We start from the raw sequence: 16,488 nt of genomic DNA on the forward strand, positions 1-16,488 counted from the left end.
ACATGTAATTACAACTTTGAAGTACACTACAAGTAAATGAGTAACTGCAACATCACATAACATTATGCAGTCTCTTTCAAAGTGTAACGAATAGAGAAAGTGAAGCATTCATTTAAACAATGAAACTAATTTGAAGGTACAAACTTTTATTAAACAATTTTTGGACTCTGAAAGCTGGGTTCGTATGGGTGTCAATCATCCATATACAGACAGAAATGAATATTAAATAATCCGTCCAACCTTTATGTTTTTGCTAGTCAGGACAAAGAGCAGCTGAGAAAGGATTCTGTTTATAAACAGAGCCTGTGATGTTTAGTATGATGCAAGATAGTGAAATTTAAGGCAATATCAGCTGATATACAATGTAATTACTAACTGCTGGAATCCCTATCAACTCAATACAGTGGTTATAAAAACCCTATTACTTGTTCTTCAGAGATCTATTACAAATTTAAGGGTTTCATTTCAGGAAAGAACTGACAAAGAAGTAGTAATCCTTTGGATTTTGATTCTTTTCTGTTTAATCAAATTTGTTTGCTAGTATTAAATTACTGTCCTGTAGAGAAAACTGAGCAAACCTGCAACACAGGAAGCAAGCAAGGTGCAAGAACTATAGGTGGGTCTGTAAGGCCCCCCCCATCTCCTTTAATCATACCTTGAACCCAGCTCTCATTCTTAAGAATCCGTTCCCTTCAGAGCCTGGAATTACCAAATTATTTTATCTGAAATATTTCCTAAAACAGTCAACACCTTTAAATGATCTACTCAATCCTGAGAGAAGAAAGCACTGAAGCAGCAAATAAGGTATTATAAAATAATATGCAGTAAGACAACACACAGTGACTTCAAGATTTGAAGGCTTTAAATGTTGCTGAAAGAAAATAAAGGCCCTTTCTTTTATTAGGAACTCTGTTCGGTCCAATAAAGACACCAGGAAGGGAATCACCACCTTAACATCTAAAAACATTTAAATACACCATACATGGCTCATTCTGGTAATGTACCACATTTTCTTGCACAATGTTACTATCGATTAGCAATATAAACACGCACTGAAGCAAGAACAAAATTGGAAGTAAATAAAAAAACCCAACCGATGACAGTTCAGTTTCAATTCTTCCAGCCCAAACATGCCAAATGTTCTGGCTACCAAAAATCTAAAACAGAGTTATATAGGATCTGTACTAACAAGTTTGTATCCTCACCTCCAGGAACTTCCTTCCTGTCCCCCCTCTTTTTTTTTGTTACAATGAAAACCTGACTTCTCAGCTAATAGTCCCATTTCAGCAACAGTAGTTACATCAAATGTTAGAGAGAGAATAGCACAGATTCTAAGTCAATTATTGACTTGAATTTCAAACCCTGTATTATTCTGTACTTACCTTTATAAAGAAGGAATAATTCATATTATGTCCCACATGTCTATGAAGATTACAGAATAGTTAAAATCTCTATACACATCTAAATCTACCAGAATATTCTCTACAAATAGAGAAGTTCAGAAACTCAACCACTGCTACACCTTAAATAAATTAATAAAAGGTGGACCTCAGTTGTACGAGGTGCTTGATAATTCACAGTTCCTGAGGAAATCAAGACATTACACAATACCAGTACAGAACTCCTTTCTAAAGCCGGAACTCGTAGACAGAATCTCTAACAACCCTATTTATAAGAATTTGATTATTTTAATATACACTTTTACTGAACCACATCCATTTTCACATTATTGAACTGAAAAAAAGGATTGCATCACAAAATTTCAAGATTTCAATTGGATGCTGCTAATCAGACAAAGAAAAACAAAGAAGCAGTCTACACTTCACATTTTCACAAAAGGCTTGGAAAGCAACTTCTTGTTACCCACTCTAAGTCTTGCTCAGTATAAGCATACAAAGCTCCACATTTTGCCAGGTTCAAAGGAAAAAAAATCTCTTAAATTACATGGAAACAGGTGTATACATTCCTACCCACTGTCTCTTTTGCAAGTCACCTCAGTTTTAAATTGTTATTTCAGAAAATAACTGTCGTCTTTCTTTTTTAAGGTCTACCTAAAACGTTCTGCAGTTATGCAATCCTCACTTGATTTCTACCATTCCTGTTTAAAAATTAGCAGTCATTTTCAAGGCAATTTCAGCTTTGCCCAAGAAGCACAGTGTTCTGGTGCACAAGCCAATCTTAGAATTATGGCTGAGCACAGCGTGCAAAAGACTGATGAGATTTCCAAAGTAATCAGCTAGTATTATTCATTTTCCTTTGATATATAGCATAATCAAGTTTAAATGTGTATATTTATTAAAAAATATGCAAAAGTATCAAAGGATTGTCTTCCAGTCTAGAAGACCAAGAGCATTCAGTTTTCTCCGTCTTCATATTTTTCACAGGGGGAGGCTAAAAGTTTTCTGGCCCTTGCAATACTCTATCACAAACCAGATTACTTTAGTGTGACTTTGCATACTGATGAGGATACTGTATTAACATGCGATAGGACTGCATCATGGTGACAATATGAAAAAACACTAGTTTATGTAAGTTCACACCTACAGCAACAAGCGTGACAGCTTTCGTTTTCTGCAATCGCCAGACACAAAAAGATACTGGTATCTCTCAACTCTTACAGACTCTAGCACCACTTTGCAAGACTCTCAATAACTCTGAATGTTTTTTAATAAGTTCAAAACTGCTTATTACCTGTTTTCCCAGCTCCACTCTCCCCTGTAATAAGGATGCACTGGTCTTTGTCCTGGTCCCTTAAAGACCTATATGCTTCATCTGACAGAGCAAAGCTGCAAAGTAAGAAAGAGTCAATTGAGAATTAGATAAATACCAACAATAACTACACAACCTGTCCTTCATATCCAGGCAGAGGCAAAAAAACAAACAACAAAACCCCCCAAAAACCCAAACAAAAACTCCCAAGTGCTACTGTTCTGTAAGTGGTGAAGCATTCACTTTTCAGAATGTAAAAACCCACAGAAACAAAATGGATGCTTTTTCTCAGTGGCTTATTTAGACTTTCTCCAGGAACAAGCAAGCATAATCTCTAAGTTTTTGTAAAGACAGCAAGCTCAAAACAAATTCACAAAATTTCAGGGAAATTTAGGTAGCTTTATTCATTGAACAAAATGTCATACTCTTCATTGAATAAAATGTCAATGCATCAACAGGACATGTTCTGTCTGATGACATGTAAGAAAAAGGAAGTATGAGAATTCTGAGCGCTAATAATACCATAAGCTGCAATTTCTACTCTGAAAAGTACAAAGAAATCTCAGAATCAGCATTTGGGTACCTGCTGGACTTTTGAATAAATATGCAGAAGTGTTTCCCAATAAGTGTGTTCTTAACTCAGTAAGGGTGACGTCATGTAGTGAAATTAAAGAATATAGTAAGAATCAACAGCTTTCCTGTACCAAAAATGTCTTATCATGGAGATCAGAACATCATGACTCTGAAACTACTGGACTGCAATTTGAATCCAGATGTGCTTTGCTGCCATGCAGTAACATGTATTTTGGAGAAATGCAGATGTGTTACTCATATTTAGTTTTCTTTAGTAGTAATTTTGAGACAGAGAAAGTAAAATTGATTTTGCTTCAACTGCATTTTCAGTTCATGGAATAAAGGACTCTGGAAACTGAGCATTAGAACCCCTTGGAAACACTTAAGCAAGTAGTATCTGGAAAAGGACATAAAAGCAAAATACAAATAAAAAGGCACACTTGCATTATACAACTTAAAGAGATAATCTGATAGCCAAAGATGGCATATTTTTACATGAAATAAATATGCATTCAACAGACTAAGAGCTTTGTTAGATTACTGCACCTAGTAAAACATTTAGCGTTTGTATGTACTTAAAAGTGGATATTGTTTATTATTTACAGCAAACAAACCATGTATGAAAAATAGAAACGGACCCTCAGGTCAACATAAAATGCGCAATCGTTGCAGGTTCAATGCACCTTTTAGAAACTTGATTCTTTACTTTATGACAGTTCAAGAGCTTTGCATTTAGCCGATCACTACAAATAGATCAAGTATTCGTTTTGAATTCCATAGCTATATAGTGCTTTCACAGGCAACCACAGCCCCTTAATACATAAGCAAGCTCTTTGTCATGAAACTAGTTAGGGGTAGCATGGACAACACAGTGCAAGTAGCGAGAGCCACACAGAGCCTTTTCTAGAGGCTCCTATTGCCACAGCTTGAAAGCTTCAAATATTAAACCTACCTACGCTCAAATCAGTTCATACTTATTGCTACCACTGTTCCTTAGCTCAGGCAGTTCTTCCTGGCTTTTCCCTCCAAAAAGTTTATGGATAGCATGTCATATTGTCCCCAATTTATGATCACATTCATGTGCAACACCATTTATACTTCCTGATCCCTCATAAGCATTAGACTCATCTCATATTTGCTTATTTGGATTTTGATTTTGTTTGCTTGTTTGTTTTTATGGTTGCATCATGTTACCAGCTCAACCATCCTGCAAGAGACCAGCATACCAAGTAAGGAGCATTCTGAAAAGGTTGGAAAACGGGTAAATGAAATACCTTACAGCGCCTTTGCTACTAAATAATCACACCTTCCCCTCCCTCTCTAGTTTCTGCCAATGATGCTCATGTCATTGATTCCCGTCTCTTTGTGTCCCTCTCCTGTTCTCTTGTCTTCTGCAGCACATATGCCTGTCCAGTTGAATGACCAACCCAGGGCTCCCTCTCTCTCACTGCTTTTCTCACCAACTTACATTGTCTAAGGCACTAAATTACAATTTTTCTCTCTGCACAGATGGTTGGGCCGTCCACTTAACAACCACAATCAAAGGGCATTAACTCCTTTTGAGACATATACCATTGAGCCTGAATTAAGACTGATCTCTCAAAACTTAATACTGCTATGGTGACTGAAGCATTTGAACTCAGTAGTTCAACTGGAGGTGAAAATGCGTTTACGAGAAAGTAGCAGGCTGTAATGCTTTTAGCATTACAACAAAGTCAATTTGTGATGTGGCCAACACGTTGGAGAACTAGTAAGAAAAAAAAAATACTCTGCTGCTGCTGTGAAACCATGACACAATTTCTGGCATCCACTTTACTGTCCAGAATCCAAACTACAGTAGTAATAACACTTTATCAGACTCTTCTACAGGATATATTTAGGAAATGAATAATGTTTGTTGAACGCTGCTGCAGATATACTTGTAAATTGAAGAATACAATGTGCAGCACTCAGAAAAGCTTATTCCAGTTCACATTACACTCCTTTTTGCAAGGAAAAAAAAAAAGCAGTAGGACGAAGAGGAAAGAAGTAAAACTGCACTGAGCATTCTTGGGCCACGTGAGACAACATTAAAACTAATGCCATGGTTTCCATGTGTTTGATTCAGGAAACTGTTTTTCAGCAGACTGAGATGCTTTTCAAACGTACAGACTGGATGGCTCATTCTGTGCCTGCTGTCCGTCAAACAATCTCAGCCATCAACTAGTATTTCACTGTTGAAACAACTTTCTTGGTAGTAGTTTCAGACCAGAAAGTGAAGTCAGCATCAAGCACAGAGGAAGTATAGCATCAAGTACAGAGGAAGTATCCTCTCTGTCGATATACTGAGTTACAAGTTAATCAGCTTAGTAACAATTCATATTTTCTAATAGACTGAATTTTAGTTTCCCAACAACCCTTGTCAAAATATGTTTTACTGCTTGATGTATTTATTAACTCTGCCTTCACTGCATAGACAGAAACACCAAATCATGCTTTTTCTCCTCCCTCCGCAGCAAAACTGAGAGTCTAATACTGCAATGAGACGTCTGAAGTTGGAGAAGAGTGGGATTTCATCCAGTTCTTGTATTATCCAATCTAGTCAGAGACGTGTGGCAGACATTATCTCTTCCTCCAATCTACACAATCCAGCAAAGCCTAATACTTCACAAGTACATCAAATACTATCTACTCTAGACAAAAGAAAAAATAAGTCTACTCATTTCAAAAGAATTTTTGTGTAAGCACTTATAAAAAGTTACCTAGTAGAAATGTTCTAAAATCTACCACTGACATTTCAACCACCACTCCAACAATTCAATTGGAGGAAGTTATTTAAATACACTCTTGGTTACGCTAAGATTTCTTTGTCTTCCTGGCATTGCATAAACAGTATTAGACACATTTATGTAAGAATCTGAACAAAGACCTTTATCTCAAAGAAAAAGATAGATCTATTCATTTGTCATGTCGACTTTCATGGTACATCTTTACACCTCACAGTCCTTCTTATCTATTATCGCCTTCTATCTTTGCAATAAAAAACAAAACAAAACAAAACTTTGAGTCTTCTGGTTCAGACTCTATTTGATCCAGAATTATAATTTCATGCTATTCCCTATTTGTTACAAACATATAAAATAATTTCATTTAAGGTCATTTTAGTTTAACACTTTTTAATGATCTGTAGACCACAAAGAATCCTTCTATTCTTTTCCTTTTAGCAACATCAAGACACATTGCTCTGTAAAGTCTGCATTTGCAACTATACGTTTAAACCACACACCACTGAGCCACCTCACAATTACAGAGCTTAAGTAAAATTTTAGAATAGTTTGAAGTTTAAAAAGCAGTTATAAACCATGTGTTTTGAGTTAGCTGGTGAGTGTGTCAGCAGTGTCATTTACCATACCTTATAATAAGCTCTTCTTTGATTTTTAGGTTTTCATGAAAGACAACGACATTTGCCTACCACAACAAACACAGAAATATTTACTGGAGTTCTCTTTTAGCTAAGACTTAAGTATAGAAGCAATTTGAAATTGAAACACCACCCACACCTAGCTCAGTAAGAAGGATCTGCTTTTTTTATAGCAAGGCTTTTTCAGCCACACAGCTCCAGATGGTCAGATCTGTCACAAAGTCCTACCCCAAAAATTCTAACAAAGGGAAACAGCAAATAGGCCTCCAAGGGGGATTTCCAAAGGGCTCCAGCAATTTTCCGCACTGCAACAGCATCTCTATGCTCCGACAAAACACCAGGGTCAGGCAGAGACAGGAGCAAAGTTCCCACCCACTCACCCCAAAATGAGCATCAATTGCTAGCACTTCATTTGAACACCCAAGATTGCACCTGCAATTACACCAGGTGTAAAAAATTTGCTCTTATTGCCATAACTTCAGCTCATGGGAGTATTTCTTCTCTTCTACCACCTTCTTCCTTTAAGCCAAAATCACGAGGATCAGTATTTGCCAGCTATTGGTACTTCTTTCCGCTATCATTTTCATTCTTCCTCTCATTTCCCTGAGCATTCTCAGTTAACAGTAATCAGTTAACACTATCTTAAACTCCCTCCGATTGCTTTTCTCATGCACTAATAGAGTCTATTGCCTTCATCTCATCTTTACTGGCTGTTGTGTTTTGATTCCAAGAGTCTTGGTCCCCATTTTGAAACATCTGTTGATTACTCTTGGCTTGCAACTGCCAACTCATTTGCTACTTCCAAAGAAAATTAAGAAAATCTCTCTTCTTGATCGTTCCAATTCCTCATGAAGCAGAGCCCTGGTACCATTTCATTTCTGCTGAACTGTGTCTAAACACATTGGCAGGATACTGGAAGTCAGTCCTTATCAAAGACTATATATCATGCTAGACTAAAAAGAAAAGCAGTAAAATGTAAATTATATATATTTTTAATGTAAATTTTACATAAAATGTAATTTATATTAATTCTTTCAAGTTTATTTAAGAGCAGTGGCAGCATCATTTAAGTTCCTTGCTTCCCTTTCTGAATGCACAGAAGCGCTCAGTAACAGAGTAACAGCAAAAAATTATTTCCTCCTCACAACATGCAGTGGGAAAACATCAGAATCACAGTTTGTTTGGATATAAAAATTCCTAATAACCTGAGCTAGGAACAGTGGAAGCACATTTTATAAAGTGCTTTGAGGCCTTACGTTGCAAATCATCACTATTTGCTATATATGTTCCCTCCGCCATTGAAGCTCAGTGGAAAATTCACCATTCAGGAAAAACATCCATAAGAGATGATTTATAGTATTAGCTCATAGTGCAGAATCATTTAATCTAATTGCCCTAAGGATAAAAAGTGTACTCCCATTTTCCATAATTACAAACTGTCTCATGTTCAGCACTTTGAGACACTTGAAAAGAAAAGGTTGATTAGCCTGCCATTGGAGTGAGTAAAGTAACAGCTAAATTGATGGAGTACTGGCTAGGATAGACCTTTACTGGCAAGCAGCTGCTCCTTGAAAAATGCCAATCAGGGAAAAAAAAAAAAAAAAAAAAAAACACAAAAAACCCCTCCAAGTTTAAACACCAGGATAAAGAGGTGTGTTAAGACAGATGGAAAGCCTTTTCTCCTATTCATATTCTCCAATTTTATTTTCCTGGTGAGAACAGAAATCTGTTTTATCAACAATACTATGTGGCTAATATACACAGCAGAAGGATACCTCCTGCGTATGCTTCCCCACTTTATTATTCACGTTAGCAACTGTGACATTATTAGATGCAGAATAAAGCCCAAAGCTGCATAAATCAGCCCATTTGATTTGTAAGAAGCAGTCGTATTTTATGGAAGGGAGAAAGAGGAAAGGAGGGCAAAGAGGACAGACAAAGCCACTCTTGATTTTCAAGAGTAAAACACTTTAAAACACATGCTAATATTAAGCCAGAGAGATTTATTTTCTGTTCCAGTAGACTGGGAATATAATAAACCCTTCGATGCTCATATACACACTGCAGGTTTAGCAGAAGAGTTGATTCAGGCCAATATCCTGAGGTCTGGACAAGAAGAAGAAAACGCTCTTTCTGAAAAATCTTGTCTTTCTCAGGATGAAGCACATTTCAGGCACGTCCAGTGGACTTCATCTCAAAAACCTCCCTACAGAGAGGTCCAGCCAATGCTTCTTCCCCAAATACCGTGCCTGCACAACCTCACAGCTCACCATAGCCTAGCCTGTCCCCGATCCTTTTCCCTCTCACAGGATGGCACACGTTTCTCCTCCAAGCAAGCCAGAGGCTTTACCAGCTTTGATCACTTCCTTTTTACTGACACTCCAAAAAATGTAATTTTTTGAAAACCAACAGCAGTCTTTCCCCAGCACTGTACAAAAAAGCCAAAAACACAGCCTATGATTTTCTGCCTATTTCAACATCTAAGGCATCTCTTTAGATCTGCACATTAGTATGCTGGAAAACAAGAAACGCCTTTTAGCAGGAGCCTATGACCCAGCTGCTGCATTATTTTCCTTCAACTGGTGCAAAACAGAATCTCTGAAGCTGAGGGTGACCGTGCCACTTTCTAATCCAGACCACAAAATAAATTCTCCCTCTAAATCTTAGCAAATGCTACCAACCCCAGTAAGCATGTCCACATCACATTCAACAACTCAGTCCAGAAAGCTGGCAGTGAAATACACTCAGCAGAGGGACCTGGGCATGGGTCCAAGGTTGGGTCCTCCAAAGTAATGCAATATGGTGGCAGAGTAGAGCAGCAGACGCAGCTTTGGTGCTGCAAATAATGAAGCTGACAGGTCCATCTCCTGCCCTGCTAAAACATTAACCATGGAAAGCCCACTAGGGCATACTAAATTGAACTAACATGGACCAGTGCCAGCTGTACACACCAGAAACACCTGCAGCTGCAGACAACAGGTATAACTCGTGACTTAGTTTGCATAGAGAAGGGAATTAAAATAGTGAACTCTTATTTGGAGCAGGTTCCCGTTGTCAGCTGAAGTGAATATATGCATAAACCAAGGCAGTGAGGCAGGGGGAAGCAAGTATCTCCACCTCATGAGCTTTTCAGAAGAGCAGCTTGGCTTGGATTCCCCCTTGACTAGTCTCATTCCTTGAAATTACATCCGCCAGCTGGATGTCACATAACCAGCACCTCCTCACCCATACTAATACTCAGTCTGCAGGTCTAGCATGAACAAGGAACTCCCATTTCCAAGGCACGGCATTAACCAGATGAGTTGGTAACCAAAACAATCTCTCACCCCACATACCAAGGCAGCCAACCAGCTCCTACACCATCACACAGGAGCATGCAGCTGGGCCTCTTACAGATCTACAGTAAGTCAGTCTGTTGTAACACACACTGCAAGGATTTTAAGTTTTTTGGGGGAAAAGACATTTCTGTTTACAAAAATAATAATTCTACTGGGCTATGATATCCTTGAAGGGAAGTACAGGAAGTGTTTTCTATTGTTTTATTGAAAACCATATTTAATTAGATGTAGTTTATTTCCTAAGATAAATCAGCACTTGCAAGCTTGATTTAATGACTGCCTAAATCAGCCAACTCCTTACACTCAATGCTTTTACTGCAAAAGCATACGCTGAACCTTTTTGGTAGCCATATTCTGCGTCAAAAGCTCCAGACTTTTCCCTGAACTGCCAGCCCGTCTGCACTACGCAAGCCTGGAGCCGCCCGCAAGGGAAGCAGTTTCACGGCACGCCAGAAACACCGGTGGCTGGCGAGAGATTGGCCTTTCTTCATGGTCCTTCTGAAGCTGTGCAGTCCCTGAGGTTGGGCTTGTAAAAATTAGGATTTATTCCATTAACAAGCACATTCCCCGGTTTAAATGGAGTAGCAAGGGCTCAGACAGCTGAACGGGGCCGTAAGGAAAGAGAGGTGCAAACTGATGTGCTGTGCTGTGCTTGGCTTCTGTCAAGAGTTTAACTAGAAGGCACAACATCTTTTACAATCCCAGTTTACTATTTCATCTACATACTAGCAGATTTGAATTGCACTTATGAGCTCTTGCATATACGTAGAAATGAATGGCTGATGGGACAGAGAGGAAAAGGGGGAGCAGGGGAAAACAGTCATTCCGTTTCTGTGCTGAAATATCCAGACTCTCAATATTTAACAGAAAATTCAATTAGTTTCTGTATCTAATACAGCATGTGTCTGAAAAATAGGGAAGTACTGGTCAAACACATGTGTGCAGTTCATGTCAGCTTTGACCAAATTTTACATAAAAGAAATCTTTTTCTGCAGAACAAGATACGCTTTGAGTATGCTGCTGCACCACGTGAGTAGCACGCTAAAAGTAAACACCCCCAATAAAACTGTAATTCATCTTGACTTAGGTGGCTAAGCATAATACATATTCCATCAAAATAAAACAGAGAGAAACAATTATTCCTCATTTTTAACTGATCATGGGTAAACACAGTTCCTTACAATTATCCATAGCTAGTTCACAAAAAACAGGCCCAGAGTACAGGTTAAGTGAAATACTTAGAAGAGAAGACTCTATAATCCTGTTAGAGGAACAACAACTATTATACCTTGGCTCTTCCTGTACAGATGGGAATATACTGTTAGTTGCTTTTTTTCCTTTTTTTTTAATTTATTTTTTAAATAGGATGTACCTTTGGGCCTTATAGCTTGAGCTTGTCCAAATCAACGGCAAAGCACTGATGCTCCATGTAAAAATGCCAGCGACTTCTTGATTTCACAAATGAAACCACAATAGGGCTGTACTGGTTGTGGGGTTTTCCCGAGGCAGAGGAAAGGGAAGAGCTGCTCTCACCATTCCACATGGAAAAATGTTTAGTAAACAGGCAGTGTTCCATGTTGTTGCCTCAAAAACCATAGGTCTGCTTAGCAAAAAGAAAACCCTGCTTTTATTTGTAGCCCTAAGAAGCATCACCTTGAAGTGAGAAGGTAGAAATAAGTAATCTTCTCCTGATGCAGTGAGAACAGAGATCAGCAAGTCAGGTTTTGGCTTCCACAACAAGTGTGCGTTGCTACCACATGCTCATGAAGGGACTTCTCTCGCTGCAAATAACATTATTGTAGAAGTATTGATGTTGTCAGACAAGCTTGCTCTACTCTGCTAACTGGAGAATGAAAGATAAATTTCTTCCTTCATTCTAAAGTAATTGAACACATTTCAGTACTCAGTGGAAGTCGAATAGTGAAGTGAGGTGCCCAGTTTCACATACTCACTTCATAGAAAGGGACATGCTTTGAAAGGTCTCATCGCACAGCCTCATACCATACTGGTAGCACAACTAAACTCCAGCGTGCTGCATGTACCTAAGGGCTACAGCATCTCACATAAAAAGATACCTCTTGGCATGACTTCATAGCTCTGACTGGTGAGATGGTTAAAGAAATGTCAGCCAGGCATCAGTCCAATAGAATTCAATGGAAGGCAACAGTTTGCCAACAGTAAAAATGCCGAGCACTCTACCAAATTCATACTACAGTACTGGAGAAATAGGAGTCTTATCGCATCCTCACAGCTATTTGTAAGCTAAATTAAGTTGCTAATCATCAGATTTGAAATCTACACTCTGTAACATGAAAGCTAGCATGCAGCTGCCCACAAGTTTATCAGAGACAACAGTGACAAAAACGCAAATAAAAGCAATTCAGTTATCTGCAAAACATCTGATGGACAACAGCAACACCATGTAATTACATAGGTATGTTGCTACTTTACTCAGAGGAGTTACTGAACTTTTAAATTTTGCAAGTAACTCTTACGTGGTCTTAACAAACCAAGTAGTTTGTTAAGTAGTCAAGTTTGTTAAGAAGTCTTACGGCAACTTATTTTTTGCCTCCCAGCTCTCTTTTCCAAATAAAGTACCCCTCATGAACCCCTGGACAAAGTAGGCACTAAAGCTTATTGGAGCTTCTGAAAGCTCGGTAGCTCAGGAACAACATCAAGCTAACGTGTCTATTCAGTCTATGAAATGGCATTTGCTCAAGCTTGTGCATGAGACTTGCGGATATTTATCCAAAATTTTCTTTCCATGAATGGTCCAAGCAAGAAATGAAAAGCCTTCTTCAGACTGCTCGAACGCTAGGTTTCAATTCAGCCCATATGGGCTATTTCCAGGGACAATGTCTTTCATTTATGTCCTTGGTTGGTCTGCTGATACTCAAGGAGGATGTCAACTGCACACATTTTTTTTTTTGTCCTGTGGATACATCCTCACTAAGAGTCATTTTGGAGTAATTATGATTAGTTGCGGTTTGAACTGCACAAGTTTTAGTAACTAAAAATAATCTCTGTAGTATATAAATAAGAAACTGTGTATACAAGAAAAATGCAGATTTGAACTAATTTACTGAAATGACCACAATTAAACTGTCTTTGTAGTTCAGACCTTTGTTTGTAAACCCCAGTCCCAGCTCTCTTATCTATTCAAAACATAAGTAAAAGATTATGCAGTGTGCTAGACAGTAAATATTAAGACTGTGTATTTCCTGATTCATAACATGAAAAAGTTTATCTTTAATAACCCAAACTACATTAACCATAACGTACCCAGAGTTGAAAAAAATCAGTCTTTTGTATAAAGTTGCCAACAAAAAGAGATCGAACGGGAAACATTCCACTGCTAAAGATGGTACAAGAACTGGGATTTTACTGAAGTTTCTTTAAGGCTTTAAAGATTAGCCTTGCTCATGCTGTATCCAAAATGATGACAAAAGGCTCCTAGCATAGCAGATGGGCATTTCCTGGTGTGTTATAAATTGCTAAAAATAAAGGGGAAAAAAAAGAAAAAAAAAAGACAACCATTAAACACAATGAGACGCTTCCAATGAAAGGATGACAGCTGTTCTTAGTTGCAGTTTGAAATCCCAGATCTTAAGAGAGTATAATGCTGCCAATTCAGAAAAGACATAATGAAAATTCTGGTCCATGTACACACAATGCACAAAATGCTATTTCTCTCATTTCTGACAGGGCCTCTACCTGCCCTCACTATTCAGTCTGCATTTAAGAAGTGAAAGACAGCAGTGTTGCCTTTATAAGTACTTCTCATTCTTTTCAGTGTGCAAAAAGTCCCAAAATCCTAATGAAAAGAAAAATGAAGTTATTGGATCCTTTTTTAAAAATCAAGTTACATTTAAAGCCACATGAAGCATTCAAAAATGCTTTTATTTCCAAGTCTTACCATAACATCAGTCAATACTCTAATTGGAAGAACTTCATTTTGTTAAGCAGCACAAAAAAGGCTAGTCTTAGTTCTAGCCTAGACGTACAAATGAAGAGCTGAAAGGAGAACTATTTGAAATGTTGAGAAGAAACAAAGAGCAGTTATGTATTGACAAATTGAGAACCGCATTACAAAACTGAAAAATTAATGCAGGTCCCTTCCTTTATTTAATTAAGTGCCCACTTCATTCACAAAATTCAGTCATACTGAAAGGATTCCCAAGCCTTTTGTGTTTATTAGTGGGATTCTGCTTTATGTGACAATATGAATTTTTTTTTTTTAAATCTCAGCATTTTATGTCCTAAAAATATCAATGGCATAATATGAACACTAGTCAGAACATTCCAGTTCCAGGAAAATGAGAGAAATGGGATCTGGCAAGAAAGTTACGATTAGTTTAGACTATTGGAGCATTAACACACATCTCCAACTATCCAACATATCTGAAGGCACTTCTTTCTTTTTTTTTTTTTAAATTATCTTTCCTCCTACAATCTAGCCAAACCCCAAACTTTTTTATGCTTACAAATAAACAGTCTATAACAAATACACTCATATGCACAAAAAGAAGAGAGAGAGATCGTCACAGATAACTAAAACCATTTGACTCTCCATCTCTGCCATGACTGAAGTCATGTGAAAGTATGCTGTGTACAGAGGTACAAGTAAATATTTGAAAACAGTTCTGAAAACAAAGTTATTTTGTTGAGGCTCTAAGCCAGCAGTTAATTCATGAAGGATGCCCAAGATTATTTTTCCTTCGTACACCATGACAACAATTATAGAGTTACAGAAGCATCTGGAACAGATCTCAAGTGGTTCCCTTACAAACTCACTATGTTTTAAAGGTGCCCAATACTTGCATTTTTGCAAGCTTCTTCAAATAGTCCACTGGACACAAGAACGTTGGCTAGGATCACACACAGCTCTCCAAACGAAAAACTGATGGATGAGCAGGCTCTACTTGAGCCAGGTGGGTCCTGCCCAGCAAGGGAGGCCTCTGGCAGCAGGACTTCAGGAGCTGTGACTGACAGTACTGCCAACTGGTATGGCTGTGGAGACCAAAATCATTCATGAGTCAGCAGATCTGCTGCTTTTGAATAATTTTGTCACGGCAGTATATGCTGCTGTAGCTTCTGAGAGACAGAGAGATGCTGGAGAGCAAGACCAGAGGCAGAGTCCTCTCTGCCTCCTGGGGTGTTTTGAGAGACAGTTTTGTCTTGATGCTTTTTATATCTCCTATAGTCTATATATACTCCTTCCTAGCCTAGGAAGCGTTTAAATGCCACAACAGCACAAAAATCCACTGGACTCCACACTGCCAGACTGCCTGATATCTGGGTGAACCTGTGCGCAGGCAGCTCTGGCATCTCCACACCACCTGTGCTACAGCTCTGCACCTACACGCAGCATCACACTCTCTCATGTTGGAAATTCCATGTCCAGGACACTCACAGAAGAATGACAGCACCAGTGCCATACAAAAAGAATTTAAAGGGCCTTTTCATTTCTTAATTTAGGCAGCGCTACTTAGAGGACCGATAGAAAGGCTCATTCCAGTGAACTTTGGAATCCAGTCTAAATGTCACTCCAGACCATTTTAAAATGAAAATAAAGCACAGCATTCATCTATACACTGATTTTCCAGGCTGTTTTTACTTCTTGGGTGTTGGGTGCATTTTCTGAGTCTCTTTAAAACCTCACGTCCTGCTATAAATCAGTTCCTGTATTATTATGCATTCTTAAAAAAATTCATGCAATCTAATACCGGCAGCAAACAAGCAACTACTATTCTTGTCAATAAGACTATATTCACCTCTGAAGCACTGGGGTGAGATGGCTGCATTATGTGCTACCGAAACCAACTAAAATAGCCATGCTCAAATTTCAGGAAAAAGCTAAATTTATTGTTGCATGCAAGAGAAACCTTGCTTTATACCCTAAGCCTCCAAGTTCACAAATCACTTCTAAAATGGTCTTCAGAGAATCAGATGGACATTTCAATATGGCCACATCACAACTGCCTTCCTCAAAACTCTTTTCTCAGAAGTACTTCTGAAGTCTCCTACTAAGTGCAAAATTTAGGAAACTCTGCATCCCATGGCTGGTGTGCCAGTAGCCTGCAAGAGAAAAGGCTCTTCTCAGGCATGAAGTCCCTCTGACTCTTGAAGCAAGTGTTCATGTCTTATCCCCTTTTTGTCTATACACTTGAGGGTTTTACGTTCATGGACACACCATATCCAGTACTGCCTCACTACAGAGGTTAAGAGGGTAATAAGCTTGACCCTTTCCAAAATAAGACTTCAGTATTCTCTGTGGGGTTTTTCCCCACCCCTCCGCCTTCTCTGAACTCACTTCTAGCATGAGTTTAACAATTAGGTACTGGCAGTCCTCCCTAATTGCTATTTATGATTTCTGTCAGCCATAGATGTTCCCTCCCTGCCCAGCAGTTAATTTTGCCAACTAAACTCTGAAGTGATCATCTTCCCGCCACTATAAATCTCCTCTGA

At 38.4% G+C, this 16,488-nt stretch overlaps 1 protein-coding gene across 2 annotated transcripts in view; it reads right to left on the reverse strand.

Annotated features, from left to right (window-relative positions):
• MYO1B (myosin IB) overlaps positions 1-16,488 on the reverse strand; it is a 94,839-nt gene that overhangs the window by 57,879 nt on the left and 20,472 nt on the right. For both annotated transcript variants that reach the window (XM_009701228.1, XM_009701226.1), the window contains exon 3: positions 2,692-2,786. In XM_009701228.1, the coding sequence (XP_009699530.1) occupies positions 2,692-2,786 (95 nt within the window). The remainder of the gene's footprint in view (positions 1-2,691; positions 2,787-16,488) is intronic.

The sequence above is a fragment of the Cariama cristata genome, unplaced genomic scaffold (assembly GCF_000690535.1).
Source record: "Cariama cristata isolate BGI_N322 unplaced genomic scaffold, ASM69053v1 scaffold13585, whole genome shotgun sequence".
Classification (NCBI taxonomy): domain Eukaryota; kingdom Metazoa; phylum Chordata; class Aves; order Cariamiformes; family Cariamidae; genus Cariama; species Cariama cristata.